General features: G+C 49.3%; 1 protein-coding gene across 3 annotated transcripts in view; it reads right to left on the reverse strand.

The window, feature by feature from the left end:
- PTPRN2 (protein tyrosine phosphatase receptor type N2) overlaps positions 1–16,485 on the reverse strand; it is a 1,025,817-nt gene extending 1,009,332 nt beyond the window's left edge. For all 3 annotated transcript variants that reach the window (XM_054495208.1, XM_054495209.1, XM_054495207.1), the window contains exon 1: positions 16,220–16,485. In XM_054495208.1, the coding sequence (XP_054351183.1) occupies positions 16,220–16,331 (112 nt within the window). In that variant the 5' untranslated portion in view covers positions 16,332–16,485. The remainder of the gene's footprint in view (positions 1–16,219) is intronic.
- Positions 16,486–18,987: the final 2,502 nt, after the last annotated feature.

Consider the following 18,987-nt stretch of genomic DNA (forward strand, 5'->3'; position numbering starts at 1 on the left):
AATGCTACCTGGCTTGCTGTGGAATGTTTCCGCTGTAACACGTGTATACTGGCTGAGCACGCGGCTGGGTACGGTTTGCAACACTGAGAGCCGGCGGAGAGGCTTGAGCCTGTGAGCCCCCGTCTCCGACCACGGACTGACCAGGAAGGACCAAGGAGAACAGCCTCCTCAGGAACTCCGTGGAGCTCATGGCTTTTGTGACTGAGACTAAAAGCATCCATAAAAGCCCGACACTGTGGAAAGACACAAACGTGCATGGACCTGGTTATCTTTGGCCTTCCACTGCTCAGAAGCCCACCCCTGCAGAGCAAAGCCCGGGTCCCAGATGACAAAGTCATACACAGGAGCCTTCCCAGCAGCCGCCGTCATGGCTGACGCACTGGCCGGAGCCGCACCGGACACTCCACCTAGTCCCTCTTCAGTTTTTAATCCATTCTGTTTTATTTCATTTGATTTTATTTCATTTTATTTCCAAGCCCTGTGGCAGGGCTTGGAATTTTTTTGTTTTTGTTTTTGCTTATTTTTTTTTTAATTATGCCGTGTGTTGGCACACTTCATGAAAAGCACCTATTTCTGGCCGGGCACAGTGGCTCACGCCTGTAATCCCAGCACTTTGGGAGGCTGAGGTGGGTGGATCACCTGAGGTCAGGAGTTTGAGACCAGTCTGATGAAACCCCATCTCTACTTAAAAAATACAAAAATTAGCCAAGCATGGTAATGGGCGCCTGTAATCCCAGCTACTTGGGAGGCTGAGGCAGGAGAATCGCTTGAACATGGGAGGCAGAGGTTTCAGTGAGCTGAGATCGCACCACTGCACTCCAGCCTGGGTAACAGAGTGAGAGTCCAACTCAAAAAAAAAACAAAAAAACAAAAAAACCCCACCTATTTCTATTTTTTTTTTTTTTTTTTTTTTTTTTTGGAGCAGGAGTGAAAGTATTAAAAAGCTTTAGAGCAGGAATGAAAGGAAGGAAAGTGCACTTGGAAGAGGGTCAAGCAGGGGACTTGAGGGATCAAATGCGTGGTTTGACCTTTTGACTTGGGGTTTTATATATTGGCATACTTCTGGGGTCTTGCGTTACTTCTCCCCTGATTCTTCAAAAGGCACCTATTTCTTAAGGATCCAAAAAGATAAAAGCCAATTTCATTGCTGCTGTTTCCATTTCTTGGCAAAAATTAAGAAACACAACAAAATAAATATCCATGGTATAAAAATGGTGCATTTATTCACCAAAGTCTTATCACACGTGGAGATGAAATAAGAACTTCCCGAGCCAAGAACAGTATATACAACATGGAAAATTCTCTAGAGTTATTAAGTGAATTAACCTAATGAAATTCTACTATAAGATAAGCACTAGGAATGCACTGGAAAGAGAAAGGTGCTAGTGAGCTTCTGGAAGCACAGAAGGTTCTGAAAGGCAGGGAAGGTTCTAGAAGGCAGAAAAGGTTCAGGAGCTTCTGGAAAGCAGAGAAGGTTCTGGAGGGCAGGGACTCTGTCTTGCTCATGTTTGCAAGTCCAATGACTAGCACATAGTAGGTATTCAGTACAATGTTCTGAAAAGAGGTTTCTCTGGCTGGCTGTCTAGTTGGGTGGAAACCTGATCCTCTTCGTTCACAGTGAGATAGAGGAATCTGAAAAGGATAAACATACGAATTCCCCTCAAAATGTTGTTTTGTTTGGTACTGGGTAGTGATGTGAACAACTGTGGGGTTAACTTGAGGCTCTAGTTATGCTACCTCCTCCAGAGAAGATCCACTTTGCCCCATCTGGCGGCTGAAGATTCCAGCAGCCCTGACAGCCCTGACCCACCAGGGCACTGAGCCAGCTCTGTGCCTACGAAGACAGCTGTCTGCTGAACCCTTTCTGGGTGCAGCCTGCTGGGTCCTAACTCAAGTCTCTGAAGCATACCAGGGACCTCTGCCCAACAGCTCTCCGAGGCTCCTGATCAGGACCGGCTGACACCTCTGGAAAACAGTGACCCTAAGTGCCACATCCCTGCCCTTCTCCTGGGTCTCTGCCCTCTGACTCATCACTGTGATCCTTCATATATTTCATACATTTTGTCCAGATCTGTTTTCGGTGCCAGGGTCATTGACTCCCTTAGTCCACCACTACTGGACACGGCACTCAGAGATCTTTGTCACTTAAATTGCATTACACTTTGTTCTTCAGTAAAAAATTATTAAGCTGATATAGGAACAGCAGTTTCTAAATAAAGATGACACTATAGTACATATTGTCAGCCCACTGATTTTGCCAGTATAGTAAGCTTGCAAGTATGAGTTTATACTTTCTGAATGATTTACATTTTATTCCAACTAAATAAATAAATCTCACTCCATGACATTTTCTAAGCTGAGGAATAGTTGTTAATTCCTTTTGAAATGTTCTTAGACTAAGAATCTAAATTTAAAAGAGTAATTAGCATGATGCATGATGAATGGACGAGAGTCTTCTGAGGCACACAGTAATGTATTTCTTCCTTCATTTTACTTTTATAAAAATACTTAATGGGAATTAATGATCATCCTCTGGTACAGATGCCTCATCTGATCATCAACATTTCTTTGTATGTCACTAACACTTTATACCCAGCTAAACAACTCAAGATGTTCAGAGAAATTGAGGGGGGATGGGAAAGGGAATCTGCTTCCTAGAAATGCAGAAAACATCAACTTTGGGTGCTGAGGAGGCCAGAATAGATTTTTAGATAAAGTCAAACAATTTTCAGAAAAAGATTATATTACTTGTGAAAAGTCATTCGTTGGTATCCATTTTAAAAATAAAGAGTCAGCATAGGGGTCTTCAATCCAATCCTAGAGTAGCAGAGCTAGAAGCAGTCTGGAGGAGTGACCACTTCTCCTTTCTGACTGTCAGTGCTCACCACAGCTTCATGTCTCCGGGGTTCTTTCCTTGAAAATCAACCAACCAAGAGCTCGGGTCTCTGTCCAGGAAGGTCAACAGCAAGTCACTCCCCATGCCTGGGTCTGAATGTCCTTATGTGGAAGTTACTTATGAATTGATAAAACTGGACCAGGGACTGTTTTCCAGCTCTGAGAGTCTGTAATTTATGTATTCATTTATTCAGCAAAAATTACTGAACATATATATTGAGATATGCCCACTCTTAGATGTCCTAAAAATTAAGTTTGATATATGGGCTAATGCTGGAGCCCCACAAGACCCCACAGCAAATGGCCTCTTGGGGTCTGGTGCCAGAAGAGTGGGCCCCCTTGTGTCATTCTCAAACTATGCTGCAATTTCCATGGGCCTGTGAAGAGATTTATGGATTAGGTGACCCATTTTAACTATACGTAATCCAGAGATTTGAAAAGATTCTTAGAAAGGAATCGTGGATTGTTAATAAGACAAATACAAGAAAATCTGTACTTCCAATGGGAGCTCTTCTTTAGACACATTTTGAAGTGGAAAGCATCACAATTAGACCCACAAGAAGGCAACCAGAAAGATTAAAAATCATCCTTCGGACTTTCTCAATTATAGAGTTATGCATATTTTCAGTAGTGATGAGCACTGTTTTCAGCATATATTGTGCATCGAGACAACAAATAACCATAGATTGAAGCTCTCCAGATTAAAGACACTTAAAAACTAAGCATCTAAAATGTTACTAATCACATTAATAAAAATTTTAGTGAATACAGAGAAGTTTTTGTATCTTCAGCAAAATATTTTAATCATTAGTGATGTTTAATTTCTCATTCTCTTAAATTTGTTTTGAATTTTTTTATAATAAACATACAATGAGTTCAGTAGAGCACGTATATAACTTGTAAATAAGAATATGTATCTGGTAAATTAATGCACATTTCTGTTGGTGGCACCATCAGACACTGAGACACTGAGAGGAGGGGCCACAAGGGGGATGAGGCAGAAGCCTCCTGCCAGTGAGGGCCCAAGAGCCCTGTCCAGGGCTTGGGCTTCCTTCCTAAGGTTAGGTGTGGGGCAGCTCCGGCAGAAGAGCGATAGGATCAGATTTTCAGTTGTGGCAGTTACTCTAGCCAGAACTGGAAGGTGGCATGGAAGGGGCCAATACTTCCTTCTTTCTTTTAAAGTTTGTTCTGCCATAATTTAGGCCAAATTCTTCCTCTGCTACATGTGAGGACTGCATGCCCAGCAGCTTCCTCCACATGCATCAGGCTGCTGGACTGGCCTTGCTGGCACACTGGGTGGGTTGCTCCGTGGAGTGTCCTGACTACTGCAGGATGTCGAACAACGTCCCTGTCCACCATCCACCTAGTCCCAGCAGCAGAGGTGACAGCCACTGATTTACACGACAGAACTGGCCACCACCAGACTACTCACCCTCTTCTCCTTCAGGCTGCAAATTAAAACAGACTTCCATCCTTTCTTCAAAGGACATATTTTTCTTCCCTTTTGTCATTTATTTTACACAGGAAAGTAGCATCTTTTAATAGTCTAGAAGAACTATTTCAACATTTGGAACATGCTAACAATATACCCACACACGGTAGAATCTTTCAAAATGAGGCTTTGATTTTGGAGTTAGTACTTATTTTATCTACAATCTTTGTCAAACATGTTATCTTATGTGAAATCACCTGTAACAATCTGGGACATTCTTTTTTTTTCATAGTGCTTGACTTTAAACTTACCCTGAATATCTGACATTCTTTTAGAGTGCTATGAAAAATATTAAATCATGAAACAAATGTTATATATTCTTTAAAAGTACCAATAAACCAAACATGTTACTTTTTAACATTTGCTATTGACTGATATTGTCAATAATGTAGTTGGCTAGCCCCATAAGATGGGTTTTACTTTTTATCACCGCTCACTGTAGCCTCAAACTCCTGGGCTCAAGTGATCCTCCTGTCTCAGCCTTCCAAGTAAGTGAGACCACAGGCGTGTGCCACCAGGCCCAGCTAATTTTTTACATTTTTTGTATAGATAGTGTCTCACTGTGTTGCCCAGGCTGGTCTCAAACTCCTGGCCTCAATCAGTCCTCCCGCCTCAGCCTCCCAAAGTGCTTGGATTACATGCATGAGCCAATGTGCCCGGCCAGGTTTTACATCTATATTTCACCCCCTCAGAACCTGTGGAGGATACAAGAGGCATATCTACATAAGTATCCAAATTTTTCACACAACTGCATGTTTTTATCTTCTCAGAAGGGCACTAAATCAACACATCTCTTAAGAACTACATCTTACTTCCCAAAGAGACAAAATAGATACAACCAATAATAATTTCAGTATTACTAGAAATTATAATAAAAATTTAAAAATAAGTAGATTGTTTTTTAGAAAACTAAACCAAGAATCTAATCTTTATTTTTAAAAATATTTTCCACTTAAAAACATTTCCTTTTTCAAGTGATCAAAATGCTTCCTTCTTGTTAGGCTCACAGCAATGAAAAACTCATAAAAAAAATGTTCTCTGAGTTTGCAACATCCCCATTCCATGTGCTGTCAATACTTTCCCTGCTGGAAGAGCCTGCCTCTTACCCCAAACAAGCAGCAAGCAGGAACTCCCAGGCCTGGGTGAGGTGTCCCCTGGTGTGGTCACTCAGACAGAGCTGTGTGTCTGCAAACACACCAAGTCACTCACAGCCAGGCACTGCCAGCCCGGGCTGCCGGCACAGCGACCCTGCCAGGCTCATGCAGAAGCCGTTTTCAGGCCACACTGGTTTTGCAAGAACGAACATCTCTGTAAAGTTCTGCTTCTGATGTCACAGTTTCTCTATTCCACACAACTCTGCCTCAAAGCCTTTTTTAAGCACATTCCAGGCACAAGTGTGAGCCAGAAAAAGGGCTGAAAACATGAGGGGCCCTCTCGGGACAAGCCCCGGAGCCCACAGCCTGCACCACCAGGGACATGGGGGCTGCTAAGGAGCCTCCCACCAGCACCTCTGCCTACCTCTCCCACAGAGGCCTCTGGGGAGTAACATGCTGCTGATCTGAGTGAACATAAGGAACAGGAACACACCACAAAGGTCCCACAGAAGCACAGCATAGGGAGCCATGGCTGACAGCCAGTGGTCAAGACAGAGGTTCTGGAGCAAGATGGAAATGCACAGGGCATCTGGCTCCCAACCCTGCCTGATGCCACAAACACCATGGGGCCTGCACAACACTGAGGGCTCCCAACCCTCTCAAACGCCACAAACAGCATGGAGCCTGCACAACACAGAGGGCTCCCAAACAGCACAACACAGCCTCAGCACACTGAGGGCTCCCCACCCTGCCTAATGCCACAAACAACATGGGGCCTACACAACACTGAGGGCTGCCCACCCTGCCTGATGCCACAGACAGCATGGGGCCTGCACAACACTGAGGGCTCCCAGCCCTCCCGAATGCCACAAACAGCATGGGGCCTACACAACACTGAGGGCTCCTAAGAAAGCCCAAACAGCAAAGTGAGCACTCACCTTGCCTTCATTTCCTCTAAGAGGAAGACTGTTGTAACCTGATAAAACAGACAGATAAAGGATAGGACGTGACCACAGGAATGGGGTCCACCAGAGCCACCGATCCCCAAGTATGAGATGTGATGACAGGGACAGGGCCCATCCAGAGCCCACAGGTCTCCCCTTGGGACTCTGACACAATCCTAAATGGATGGAGTAAGGGAAAGGGCCCTGTGCAAACTCTGAATAGCGCACTGGGCCCTAACACAGACCCTGCCCGGCCACCTCCCTCTCCCCTTGCCACCCCCACAGGCCAGGAAGAGGGGTACAGCAAGACTGCCCACCCTTACCCTGCAGGTCAGAGGGCAAAGCAAGCCAGCCAGACACTCACCTCGCTTCAGAAGAGCAAAGGGAACAACGCCCACCCAGCAAGCTCGTTGACAAGACCAAAATTCAAGCACTTAAAAACAGTGCAACCTAGACATGCCAAGTATACTAAAAAACGTGCTCTGAATTTTGCATTTATCAAATATTACGTAATAAAACATTTTAAAAGAAAGTGTTTAGCATATCTAAAAAAAGGGTATGTACTATCTCTTTTTATTATACTTTCTACTCAAACTTATAAGAAATTTGTATGAATATTATTTAAGTCACCTTTTTTTTTTTAGATTCCGGGGGCCAGGCATGGTGGCTCATGCCTATAATCTCAGCACTTTGGGAGGACAAAGAAGGAGGATCACTTGAGTCCAGGAGTTCAAGCCAGGCATGGTGGCACATGCCTGTAGTATCAGCTACTCAGGAGGCTGAGTGGGGAGAAACACTTGAGCCTAGGAGTTCGGGGCTGCAGTGAACTATGACTATGCCACTGCACTTCAGTCTGGGCTACAGAGCCAGACCCTGTCTCTGTAAAAAAAAAAATCATAGATTCAAAGGGTACATGTATACGCACGTTTGTTACGTGGGTGTATTGAGTGATGCCGACTGTTGGGTTTATAATGATCCTGTCACCCAAACGAGGAACACAGTACTTGATAAGTAGTTTTTTGACCCTTGGCTCCTTCCTCCCTCCCCTCTTTAGGCATTCCCAGTGTCTATTGTTCCCTTAAGTCCCACTTCTTTTTTTTTATTTGTTGTTGTTGTTGTTGTTGAGACAGAGTCTCCCTCTGTTGCCCAGGCCGCAGTGCACTGGCACAATCTCATTTCACTGCATCCTCCATCTTCCAGGTTCAAGTGATTCTCCTGCCTCAGCCCACCAAGTAGCTGGGATTACAGGCACCTGCCACTATGACCAGCTAATTTTTGTATTTTTAGTAGAGACGGGGTTTCACCATGTTGGCCAGGCTGGTCTCGAACTCCTGACCTCAGATGATCTGCCCACCTCAGCCTCCCAAAGTGCTGGGATTACAGGCATGAGCCACTGCGCCCGGCCAAGTCCCACTTCTTTTATTCAAAGGATTTACAGTCATCAAAGGGATGATGTGAAATAAACTCCAAAGGGCTGTCACCATCAGTTACTCTCATCATCACAACAAAATCAGGCCTCATCCTTATTGATGTAACCTGTTTGGATATGCCTATTAAGAAATATAAATGATATTACTCTTTAAAAGGTAATGGCAATGCTTTTGCAATAATCTCTATTGTCAGTTCATCTGAGACTTGGATTTTCTAAAGTAATATTGTTTCTAACAATAACAATATTCCTTCCTGTCAGCCACCACCTCCAACATTAACTGTAGAAACCTGGAGCATCCAAAAATAACAACCACTAGGACTTATCAGAAACTCTGTGGTTACCAAGGACTCTCCCACTCATCTCAGGTAATTCTCTCAAAAACATGAAGAACCAGGTATTTTGCTCAAGGTATAAATCCAGAGAGATTATAGGTGAAGTCCTTCCATTTCTCTTGACTTCTAATATGAGTGCAAGTGCAAACTGTAAAGATTATCTGATTGGAAAGATAAGGTGACCTCTCAATCTGTCAACACACTGCATGGAAGCAGTACTGCCACTTAATTTGTGCTCTTGAAACATAGCCACATATTCCCTACCATATTTGCAGAAATCACCTGCAGTTTCTGACTCTGCCAGAATCCTCTTTCTATTTCAGTGAAAAAGCCCGATTTCTGTTACCTTAACTGATCGTAATTTCATGTTGGCTATTTCACAGAATCAAGGACCATAACAGCATAACAAAGTGGGCACATGGATGCCGCAAGGCTTCCACCACAAGAATGGGTGCTGCTCCATAGGAACTGATGGCTGTGCTTCCCATAGCAGCTCTAACCACAGCTGTATCTCAGCGCAGAACACTCAAATCAGATGGAAGTCCAGTGGTCTCAACCTTGGCCTGTTTTCAGGAAAAGCAGAGAAAGAGATTCAAGAACTCTTGGTAAAAGAGATGTGAGGGACAAAATGGACTTGAGGTGGGAAGTCATCAGACAGCAGCTCCTGCCACTGCTTCCCCTATGTTCCATCCCCTGCCTCCGGCTAAGAAATGGAGCTTGCGCTGGTGTGCACAGTTGAGTCCACTAGAAGAGCAGCTATTTCAGAGAATGTACACATTGTGGGGTCAGCCTCAAATTGTACCACAGATTAACTGCTGCTTTGAGCTGGATTAAAATCACAGCCTCTGACTGCCAATTTTATTAGCGGCTCCATCCATTTACAAGTTGAATGTATTTCACATTTGGAACCAGAATTCACTTGCATGATTAATATGAAGTCCTTTCCTTTCGGAAACCAGGTCAGCCTTCCTTCTGAAAATTCCTTCCACCAAACAAACCATTTCTAAACACGCCCTTTGTGCTGTATACAGAACACTGCATCAGAAGCCTTTTCAAAATGAGCTTTCAGAACCATGTGGTGACGGGAGTGCCCACATCACATGATAGAAAATTCTACTTTTTCCTTCCACCAGCATAGTTCAGAAAAGAGTGGGAGTCCCTGAACCAGCCCCCTGCCTGCTTGCCACTCTAAACATCAAACCTAAACAGAACCTACTCTTAAATAAATGTTCTTAGGAAAATAATCCCTCTCTCATCCCTTATTCTGAAGTGGGTTTTTGTTATGACAAGTCTGAGATGAGAGCTCACTTCTTTGGTGTTTGTGTCACCACATTTTTAAAAACCGGATGGAAACCCAGAAAGCATTCAGAACATAAAATTTTTATGGACATATCAAGTAGTAAATCCTACGGGTGGCATTTTCATTCCCTGCCATTATGGGAAGGCCAAAAGTCTCCAAAAATAAGTCATCCATTTCCAAACATCAAAATTCCGTCAGAGAGGCACACCAAATATTTGAATCTGACACCCAAAACAAAACCCAACTCAGAAAATCAATCCCCTGCTGGTGCCAAAGAGCACTTTAAAATCTCCATGGCCTGAGGCTGAGAAGCTCCTAAGAGAAAGGCAGTTTGACAAGTGAAATGGTCCCCACTCCTGTAAGAACGAGACAGACATCCTTGTTCTGTGCAACCAGAGAGACATGTTCTGACAGCATGTAGAATCCTCGGCCCATCCTGGGATGACCACTGGGAGAGAAAGGAGGCTCCAGAGACCTACGACCCCATCCCAGGACTACCCACCGAGTATCCTGTGGTACATTCCTTAACCACTCCAAGACTCAGTCTTTCTATCTGTAAATTGAAGATAGAAATACTTATATGGGTTATTCTGGGGAATACATGTCAGTGTACATGGAAGGCTCAGGGATTCAAGATTTGGGGGTACCCAGAGGTACAGGGATGGGAGAGGCTGTCGCTGTGAAGGGAGCACACTGGTAAGTTTTGGGGGTGATGGAATGATCCGTACACTGACAGAGGAGGTGGCCACCTGAATCTATATGTAACCCAGTACACCAAAAAAGAAAAGTCCATTTTACTTTATGATAATTTAAAATTAAATGTTAAAAAGAAAGCTCCAGAATCGGTTTTGTAACTATTAGTTCATCCCCTGTCACCTGCCATGGCCTTGAATCACCCTCACAAGACACAGTCCTAGTCCTGGCACTACCCAGGGAATGCCCTTGGTTTTCTGAATCGCAGTTAGGACTATCGGAGGGAACAGACAAAAACAGAGGAAGTGAAATGCCCTCTTACCACCTCCAGAGATGAGAGTTAACACTGAGTAACTGTTACCAAACACTCATCATCTCTCGTTTCTTTGTGTTACACACACAGAAGCCATTCAAGACAAATGCAGCTCGGTAGTCCGAGGTCCAGTTTTCCAGCTGCCTGTAAGAGCCACCCACTTACCAGCCTCGTGAGGCAGAGTGACAAACAAAAAAGGTATTTAAAATGTGCAGAAGCAGGTGTTTCCAAGGGAGCCTCACCCATTTTTACTTCCTGTTCTAGGTATTTAAATAGTGGCTGTGGCAGAGTTCTTAGAGATAACAGGAATTAAAAGAAAAAAATGCCCTTCCTTCAACACACTGTTTCCACACTGTTTCCAAGCAGCAGAAAAGTGGATTAACTGTTTTCTGCTTCTCAGGTTTTCTGGCCTTCTATCAACTAAGATTAAAAAATAAGTCCAGCTGGGTCTACATTTATGAAGGTCAACTTAAACTAATGTGGAAAGAGCTGCCAGGTGCTTTTATGTGGTGTGGAGGGTTATCTGCCATGAATTTAGCTGTTTGCTTTCTCTGAGAAGTGGAACATCATGTCAGGAAAGATAACAGAGGTTCTTAGCCGAGGCTCATCTGGCCTTCGTCTCTTGGGATTTGGCTGGATGAAAACCCTTTCTGCCATTTCTTAAGTTTTTTCTTCACCTCTCCACGCACAAAGAATCCTTAAACCTGGTCGGGCACAGTGGCTATGCATGTAATCCCAGCACTTTGAGAGGCCAAGGCAGGAGGATCACTTGAGGCCAGGAGTTCAAGACCAGCCTGGGCAACATAGCAAGACCCTCATCTCTAAAAATATATATATATATATTCATTTTTAATATTTTTTGTTTGTTTTTTAGTTATTATATTTATTCATGAATCCAAACTAAGACAAAACTTTTTTAAATTAGCCTGGTGCAGAGGCATGTGCCTGTAGTCCCAGCTATTCAGAAGGCTAAGATGGGTGGATTGCTTGAGCCCAGGAGCTCAAGGCTGCAGTGAGCCATGATTGCGCCATTGTACTCCAGCCTGGGTGACAAAGTGAGACTCCATCTCAAAAAAAAAAAAAAAAAAAAAAAAGAATCCTTAAACTAGTAATATTTACACCTATCCAGGCATATCTTAGATATCTGTCACCCAATGCCAAGGAGCTATTATTAGTTTGGGCGACGTTTGGCTGCAAACACTTTTTCATGAGGAAATTGAAATTCTAAGGTAACCCTCTAAGAGGCAGTGGTCATGGCTCACCCGCAAAGCCAGTTTCATTGAGTGGAACTTTCTTAATGAGACCATGTCTGATAACAGCTTAGCTGAATCCCTGTGTCTCCTTGAGGCTTCACTCCCCTTCCTAGTCCCATATTCCTCACTTTCAAAATCTAAAGAAAAGTCAATGAGTAACTGCATCCAAAAGTTAGGTAATACTGCATGAACACTAGGACAAAACAAACCCAGAATACAGAAATTATTGTCACATAAAAGGATCAGTGTCACCACAGAGTTCATCAGAAGACGGGGCCTTGGGCTGCACATCACACCAGCTAACCTTGGTCCCGTGTACCCTGTGTCGATAGCCCTATTCTTCACAGGAAGCTGGAGACCCAACATGCTGACATGTTTCATAGCACACAGAGATTCCCGCTGTGCGCCATGACGGGGCCCAACACCATCTCGGAGTAAAGCAGAGAGATGACTATGACAAAGTGATTGCCCACCCCCACCTCCCTGGCGGGCACCACTGACCTTGATCACCAGGTACAAAAACAAATCATATTGGAAGAAGAGCTGCCAGACGCTGAAACACACAGCTAAGCTCAGCACTGAGAAGTCATTTTAAAAGCTCTTCCATTCCCTGCCCATCCCTTCTGAGCCTGACACCCTACATCCCGCTTCCTGAGTCTAGCTTCATGAGTGAACCCATTGTCTGGCACCTCCTTCTTCCAGAAGCCTAGGGTTACAACACACCCCATTCCTTCTGCCCAGAACATCAGCCCTTGGGCTGATGGAGACCGAGCAGGAGAGACAGGGAACAACAGGCAGAGAAGCTCACAGATGTGCAAGGAGCAGGCTCTTCTTGGGGGAAGGGGCAGGTTGCTCATTACCATCCAACCAAACGGAATCAGAGGCTCCGGACCCCAAGAAGTAAGATAGATTTGTGCTTTTGTGGCAGTAAGGATCCTTTGATTTAAAAATAATCACTCCATCTCCTTCACAAGCCAGCAGAGTCCTGCTCTGATGGCTCTGCCTCTCAGCTCTGTGTGGGCTCCCTGGTGAATGAAAAGTCTGTGTAGGCAAATCGGAAGGCCAAAACAAAGGAGCAAAATGAACAATCTCCTGTCTTCACAGCCAGGTGCACCCACTGGTTCTGAATCTGGATTCTCCAAGCAAAATCTGCATGAAAAGCTGACTCTATCATTGGCAAATGAAAGTTGTGCTTCTTTAGCAAAAGGAAGGGGGTCCTTTAGAAAACTGCCCCCCTAAACATAGGGGCTACCTGAGCAGGTTCACAAGTCAGCCTCCATGTAACTGAAGAACAGCGTAAAGCCCTTAACAAAGGGCTTATGTTCAAGTTAAACTTAAGGAAAAAGCACTGAGCCCTGCACAAAGGATGCCCTGAAATCACAGAGAAAGGCGGGCCGGTGGGGAGGAAAACTCAAAGACTGAAGCATATGAAGAAGAGACCATCAGGCTGTCTGAACAGCCCTGCATAAAACAGCAATGTTATTTTGGCTACAAGCAAAGCTGAATCGTGTCACTAGAAAGGATGCCATGTTCCCCTATGTTCAGCTTCGATAATGGTCTCACAGATAATTAATTAATGCCAAAAGGGAGCCCTTCCGACCAGAAAGGAACAGGCAGAGTGGGTGATGGGAGGGCAGGAAACTAAATAAATCAGGGGAAAAGAGTGTCCTTTAAGAGAGGAAGCAGTGGGACTTCCACTACCACAGGCTGCTGCCAACAGCTGTTCTGGAAATAAGTCAGCATCATGGAGTGCAGCTCAAGGCCACGAGAATAAACTCAGAGACGGTAGTTATCGACCCTGGGTTTCATCAAGAGCTCCTTCACTGTCAACATGAGAAGGGCCCCTTGCTCAAGACAAGGCATCCTATATAAAAAGAATTGGTCTTCAGGTCTGTTAACATCAACCCCTAGTTCTAACCTACAAGGCTTTTTGATGTAACAGAGGAGCAGAAACTTGAATGTCCTTGAACCACATGTGTTCTGGAGGCCTCAACGTGAAGTTGAATGTTAATAGGTAAATAAATAAATAGATTACAAATGGCATAGCTGGGCCAGATTTAAGGCCGCTCTGTGCAACTTTAATCGAGCCTCATTATTTGGAACAATGTAGTTGGCACGACCATTGCCAAACAAGATTCAGACAGGAGAGAAAGAAAAATGGCAGCACCTGCCCGGCACAGGTAAGCAAGCTTCTCCTTGCATTCTCTGTGGATTGTGTTCTGACAAAATGGCAGCAACACTGAGTGAGGATGGTACAAGGTGGAGGGGACATAGGTAGCTGACACATGGCCACATTCTGCCCCAAGGTGGCTCCTGCAATGGGAAGACCACACATACATCTCATTCTTTGTCTATACCACTGGGGCAGTTTCCAATTACCTGAGAATGTAGGTGATGCCTTTCACCTGCAGTCCTCGAAACAATTCAAACGATGTCTGCATCCCTAATGTTTTCCCACAAAATGAGTGTGTCCATAAGTCTCCTTATGACACAGTCTTCTGTTACCAGTGACACCGTGATCAGAGCCAAGGGAAACATGGCACCAGTTTTAATTATATGAGTCAACTTTGCTGGTAGCCAAAATAACACTGCTGCATTGGGCATTATCATTCAGTTTAGCAGCTTTCCTCTCTTCATGCACTTCCATCTTTGGGTTTTCCTTTGCTGCCTCTCTCAGCTACCCCGCCACCTTTCTGACTTTCTCTGTGATTTTGGAAGAATGCTGTGAACTGGCCACTGCAATGGCAAGGAAGGCAGTCAAGGAGCAGCCTCCAGCTCACACCATAATGACCTACCTTCCCTGGGACACTCCACGCCCATGTGTGCTTCATGCGTAGGTGAAGGGCGGCACTTGGCCTCAGAGCAAACAACTCTCCCATAAGGTGACTGGCCAGGTCAAGCCAGCTGGAGGAAGGAATACAACCCCAGCAAGAGGCCACTGGTGCACAGCTGGGCCTTCTTTCCTGATAGGGGGCAAGGCACCAGGAGGAGGCAGAGTGAGCAAGGCCCCCAAGCCTCCAATGCAGGACTCACCCGTCCTTCACCTGGGCCCTGGGGGCACAGTGACTGGGCTACATCCCAGAGGTGCGGGACCAGCACAGACACTCCCTCCCGGGACTCCAAGGCAGGTGAGCAAGGACCTCCTTTCCCAGCGCCTGTGTTCCTTCTAACAGAGACAAGCAGGTTAGGGAGTGTGAGGAGACCTCAAGGCAAGGGAGGAATTCAGGGGACTCTGGCTTGAGGGAGGGGAGCGTCAACTCAGGAGTCCAGGGAGACTGTGTCAAGACACCTGGTTCTCTGCAGTTTTTGTTTGTTTGGGATTTTGACGATAAAGCACTACTGGAGACCAGAAGGGCCTAGAGGCCGAGAGGAAGGTGCCGGAGCCCAGCCGCACTGAGGTGGGTGCAGGCGGCGCTGGGCAGCGGCGAAGGACCCCCCTCCGTCCCCGCCTGCGTTTGCTTCTGCGCCCCGTGGACACCGATTATCCTAACCTTTCATGTGTAATTCTGGCCCCGAAGCCGCCTGGAAACATTGGCTTTATGGTAAATCTTCTTAATAAACAAGATTAGCAGGAAAGGAGGTGCCGGGGACTGGAGGTTTTATGGGTTTAAAACAGAGGCGTCCGCCTGGGAAAGCAGCGGCTTCCACTCCCTCGCTGCCGTGAAGCTGCCGCCCTCCCTTTCCTCCCGCGGCTGCCGCGGAGGAAAAATGTCCTCTGATTTCGGCGGTGCTGCCCGCGGGGGGTGCGGGGGACGCAGGTAGACGCGGGTGCAGCGGGACATCCGAGGCCCGGCCCCTCGCGGCACACGCGGCGCGAACACGAGCGGGGGGCGCACCCACGCCGGACCAGGGCCGCGCGCTCCAGGGCCAGGGGAGTGCCGAGTGGCGGGGCTGGGGGCGTGAGGCCCAGGAGCCAGGGGAGAAGCAGGAGGCGGCGCCGGGGAGGAAACTGAGGCAGGGGCGCGAGACCTGCTCCGAGCCGCCAGTGAGGACAGAGAGGCGCGCGACCCGTGGCCGGGGGCTTGCGACCCAGAGCCTGGGGGTGTCGCGCTGGAACCCCGAGACTCCCGGAACCCCCGACCCGCTCGCCAAGGCGCGCTCCCCACTCACTCACTGAGGCGCCCCCTCCCCCGCCCCGTCACTCACCGAGACGCCCCTCCCCTAAACCCCCCACTCATTCATTGAGGCGCCCCTCCCCCCACGCCCCGCATTCATTGAGGCGCCCCTCCCCCCACGCCCCCCACTCATTTATTGAGGCGCCCCCCTGCATGCCCCCTCACTCAGAGGCACCCCTCCCCGCAACCCCCTCACTGAGGCGCCGCCCCTCCCCCCGAACCCCTCACGGAGGCGCCTCTCCCCCGACCCCTCAGGGTGGCGCCTCTCCCCACGCCGAGCCCCTCACGGAGGCGCCCCTCTCACAACGCCCCCAACTAATTCATTGAGGCGCCTCTCCCCCCGCGCCCCCACTCACCCAGACGCCCCGGGAGCTGCCGGCCGCGGGGGACGGACGAGGGGGCGGCAGGCAGGACGCGTGGCGGCAGCAGCAGCAGTAGCAGCAGCAGCAGCGGGAGCGGCGGCCCCATCCCCGCGGCCTGGCAGGCGGCGCTCAGTCCATGGCCGCGCCGGAGGCGGCGGGAGGCGGCCGAGTCCGGGCCCAGGGAGGCGCGCGCCGCCAGCTCCTCCCGCCGCGCCTCTCGCGCTCTCGCGGCGACGCCGGGCCGAGCTTCAGCACCGGACAGCGCCCGGCCCCGCCCCGGCCCCGCCCCCGGACGCGCGTCCGCCCTCAGGCCACGCCCCCGGCCAGCCCCGCTCGCCCCGGCCACGCCCCCCGCCCGCCCGGCTCCTTTCCCTCCCCACTCGCAGGCGCCGCGGCCGGGAGCCCCACGCCCGGCCCTGGACTCCCCCGCCCCGGATCGCGCCCCTCCCCGCTCGGAACGCCCCGTCCGCCCCCGCGCGTCCCCTCCCACCTGCATTCCTGCCCCCCGCCTGGCCCTCCGATCCCCTCCCCGCCCAGCCCGGTGCTGGGGGTCGCACCGTCCCTGGGGACTGCGGGGGCCTAAGCCGCGCCCTTGGCCCGGACGGAAAGGCCCGAACCTACTCTGCTGGGAACCTGGGCAGGCGGCCTCTACCCGCGGGGCCCCGCGCGCGTCGAATTAACGCCTTCCAACCGTTTATTTAATTTAAACGTAACGAGCCACTTGCGCATCGGGTCGCGCAGAGGTGGACCCAGTCGACCTTCCCTGCAGCGCGGGCGGCGCCCAGGCTCGGTCCCAGGAAAGCTCCTGGAGGGCCTGGGGTGTGGGCTGGGGCCAGGCGGGCTCTGGGGCAGAGCAGGGTGAGGCCTCTTGCAGGGCTGGTCTCCTCGCCGCCGTCCCGCCCGGGGTCCTGGGGGATGTCGCGTGTCCTCCTCAGGAGACAGTGCCACTTCCAAGAGGTCCTAAGACAAAGGGGGCCAGTAGGGGCCTCCGGGTGGGAGGGAGCCTGCGCTTCTCCACAGCCCACCTCCCTCACAGCCTACCCCAGGGCCATCCCCTGTCCTGGTGACCCCACCTGGGCCCCCAACCTCTCCACCTGCTTCTGCCTTGGAAAGGCCTGAGCCCTCCCGCGTGCCTTCCCGCCACGTTCTCACTCCAAGGACATCTGCTCGGCGCCCTGTGGGTTTTCTCCTCCATGCCTGGCCCCCAGGGCCATGCCTTCCGCGTCCCTTACCAGCCTGGGCAAGGCTGGCACCTGTGGACAGTGGATAGGGGCTGGGATGGCAGCGGGGGAGTTCCAACGTAGCCCAAACATTCGCAATTCAGAGTTGGATATTGGGGCTGACTGTCCTAAGTCCCCTCCTCACCGACACCTCTGTCCTCAGACCTCCGTCATCTCCTTGCTGGGGCCCCTCACCCTCCCATCCTTCAAGAAAGCAGCTCCTCTTTGTCGCAGCCCTCCTTCAGCCACCTGTGCCCGGAGTGGGTGGTGGGTGGGCAGCTTATCCTTCACACCCAGACGCCCGGGGGACCACCTCCCCGTAGAAAGCACCTTCTTGCAGAATGAGGCAGCACAGAGGTCATGGTAGCTCCCGGGCAGCCCTTCCCTCCTACAAAGTCAGGCCCGTGTGTAAACCTGCGGATCCTACAAAACAGCCCCTGGTTGGGAGAAGGATGGCAGCAGGGACTGGATAGATGGGGCTGCTTCTGACTCATTATTTTTAGTAGCCTAGACTCTAATTTTTAACACAGCAGCGCTTGCCTCAAAACAAATGCAACTCCCCCAGCAAAATCCATCCAGGAAAAAGGCTGTGAGCCCACAGCGAGGCGCACCCCAAATGTGGGCTTGGTGGTGATACTGTTCAGACATTTGTCCTGTCCTAATCTCCTGTTGAATTGTAATCCCCAGTGTTGGAGTTGGAGGTGGGGTCTGGTGGGAGGCGATGGCAGCATGGTGGAGGATCTCTCCTGAAGGGCTTGGGCCAACCCCTTGGTGATGAGTGAGCTCCCCGACTCCCTGTTCTGGTCATTTAAAGCCATGTGATACCTCTCCCTAACTCTCTCCCTCTCCCTCTCTCTCTCCCTCTCCCTAACTCCCTCAACTATCTCCCTCTCTCTCCATCTCTCCCTAACTCTCCCCCTCTCCCTAAGTCTCTCCCTCTCTCCCTAACTCTCTCCCTCTCCCTAACTCCCTCAACTCTCTCCCTCTCTCCCTCTTTCCCTCTCCCCCTCTCCCTCTCTCCCTCTCTCCCTCTCTCCCTAACTGTCTCCCTCTCCCTAACTCTCTCCCTCTCTCTCCCTAACTCTCTCCCTCTCCCTAACTCCCTCAACTCTCTCCCCCTCTCCCTCTCTCCCTCTCCTTAACTGTCTCCCTCTCCCTCTCTCCCTCTCCCTAACTCTCTCGCTCTCCCTAACTCTGTGCCTCTCCCTCTCTCCTTAACTCTCTCCCTCTCCCTAACTCTCTCCCTGTCCCTAACTCTCTCCCTCTCTCCCTCTCCCTCTCTCCCTCTCTCCCTCTCCCTCCCTCTCCCTCCCTCTCCCTCTCTCCCTCTCTCCCCCTTTCTCTGTCTCCCTCCATCCCTCTCTGTCCCTCTGTCCCTCTCCCTATCTCTCTCCCTGTCTCTCCCATCCTCACTATATGGCATGCCTGCTCTCCCTTTGCCTTCCGCCATGATCAGAAGCTCCCTGAGGCCTCCCCAGAAGCAGATGCCACCATGCTTCTGGTACAGCCTGCAGAACCGTGAGCCAGTTAAGCCTCTTTTCT

This window comes from Pongo pygmaeus, chromosome 6 (assembly GCF_028885625.2).
Source record: "Pongo pygmaeus isolate AG05252 chromosome 6, NHGRI_mPonPyg2-v2.0_pri, whole genome shotgun sequence".
Lineage (NCBI taxonomy): Eukaryota > Metazoa > Chordata > Mammalia > Primates > Hominidae > Pongo > Pongo pygmaeus.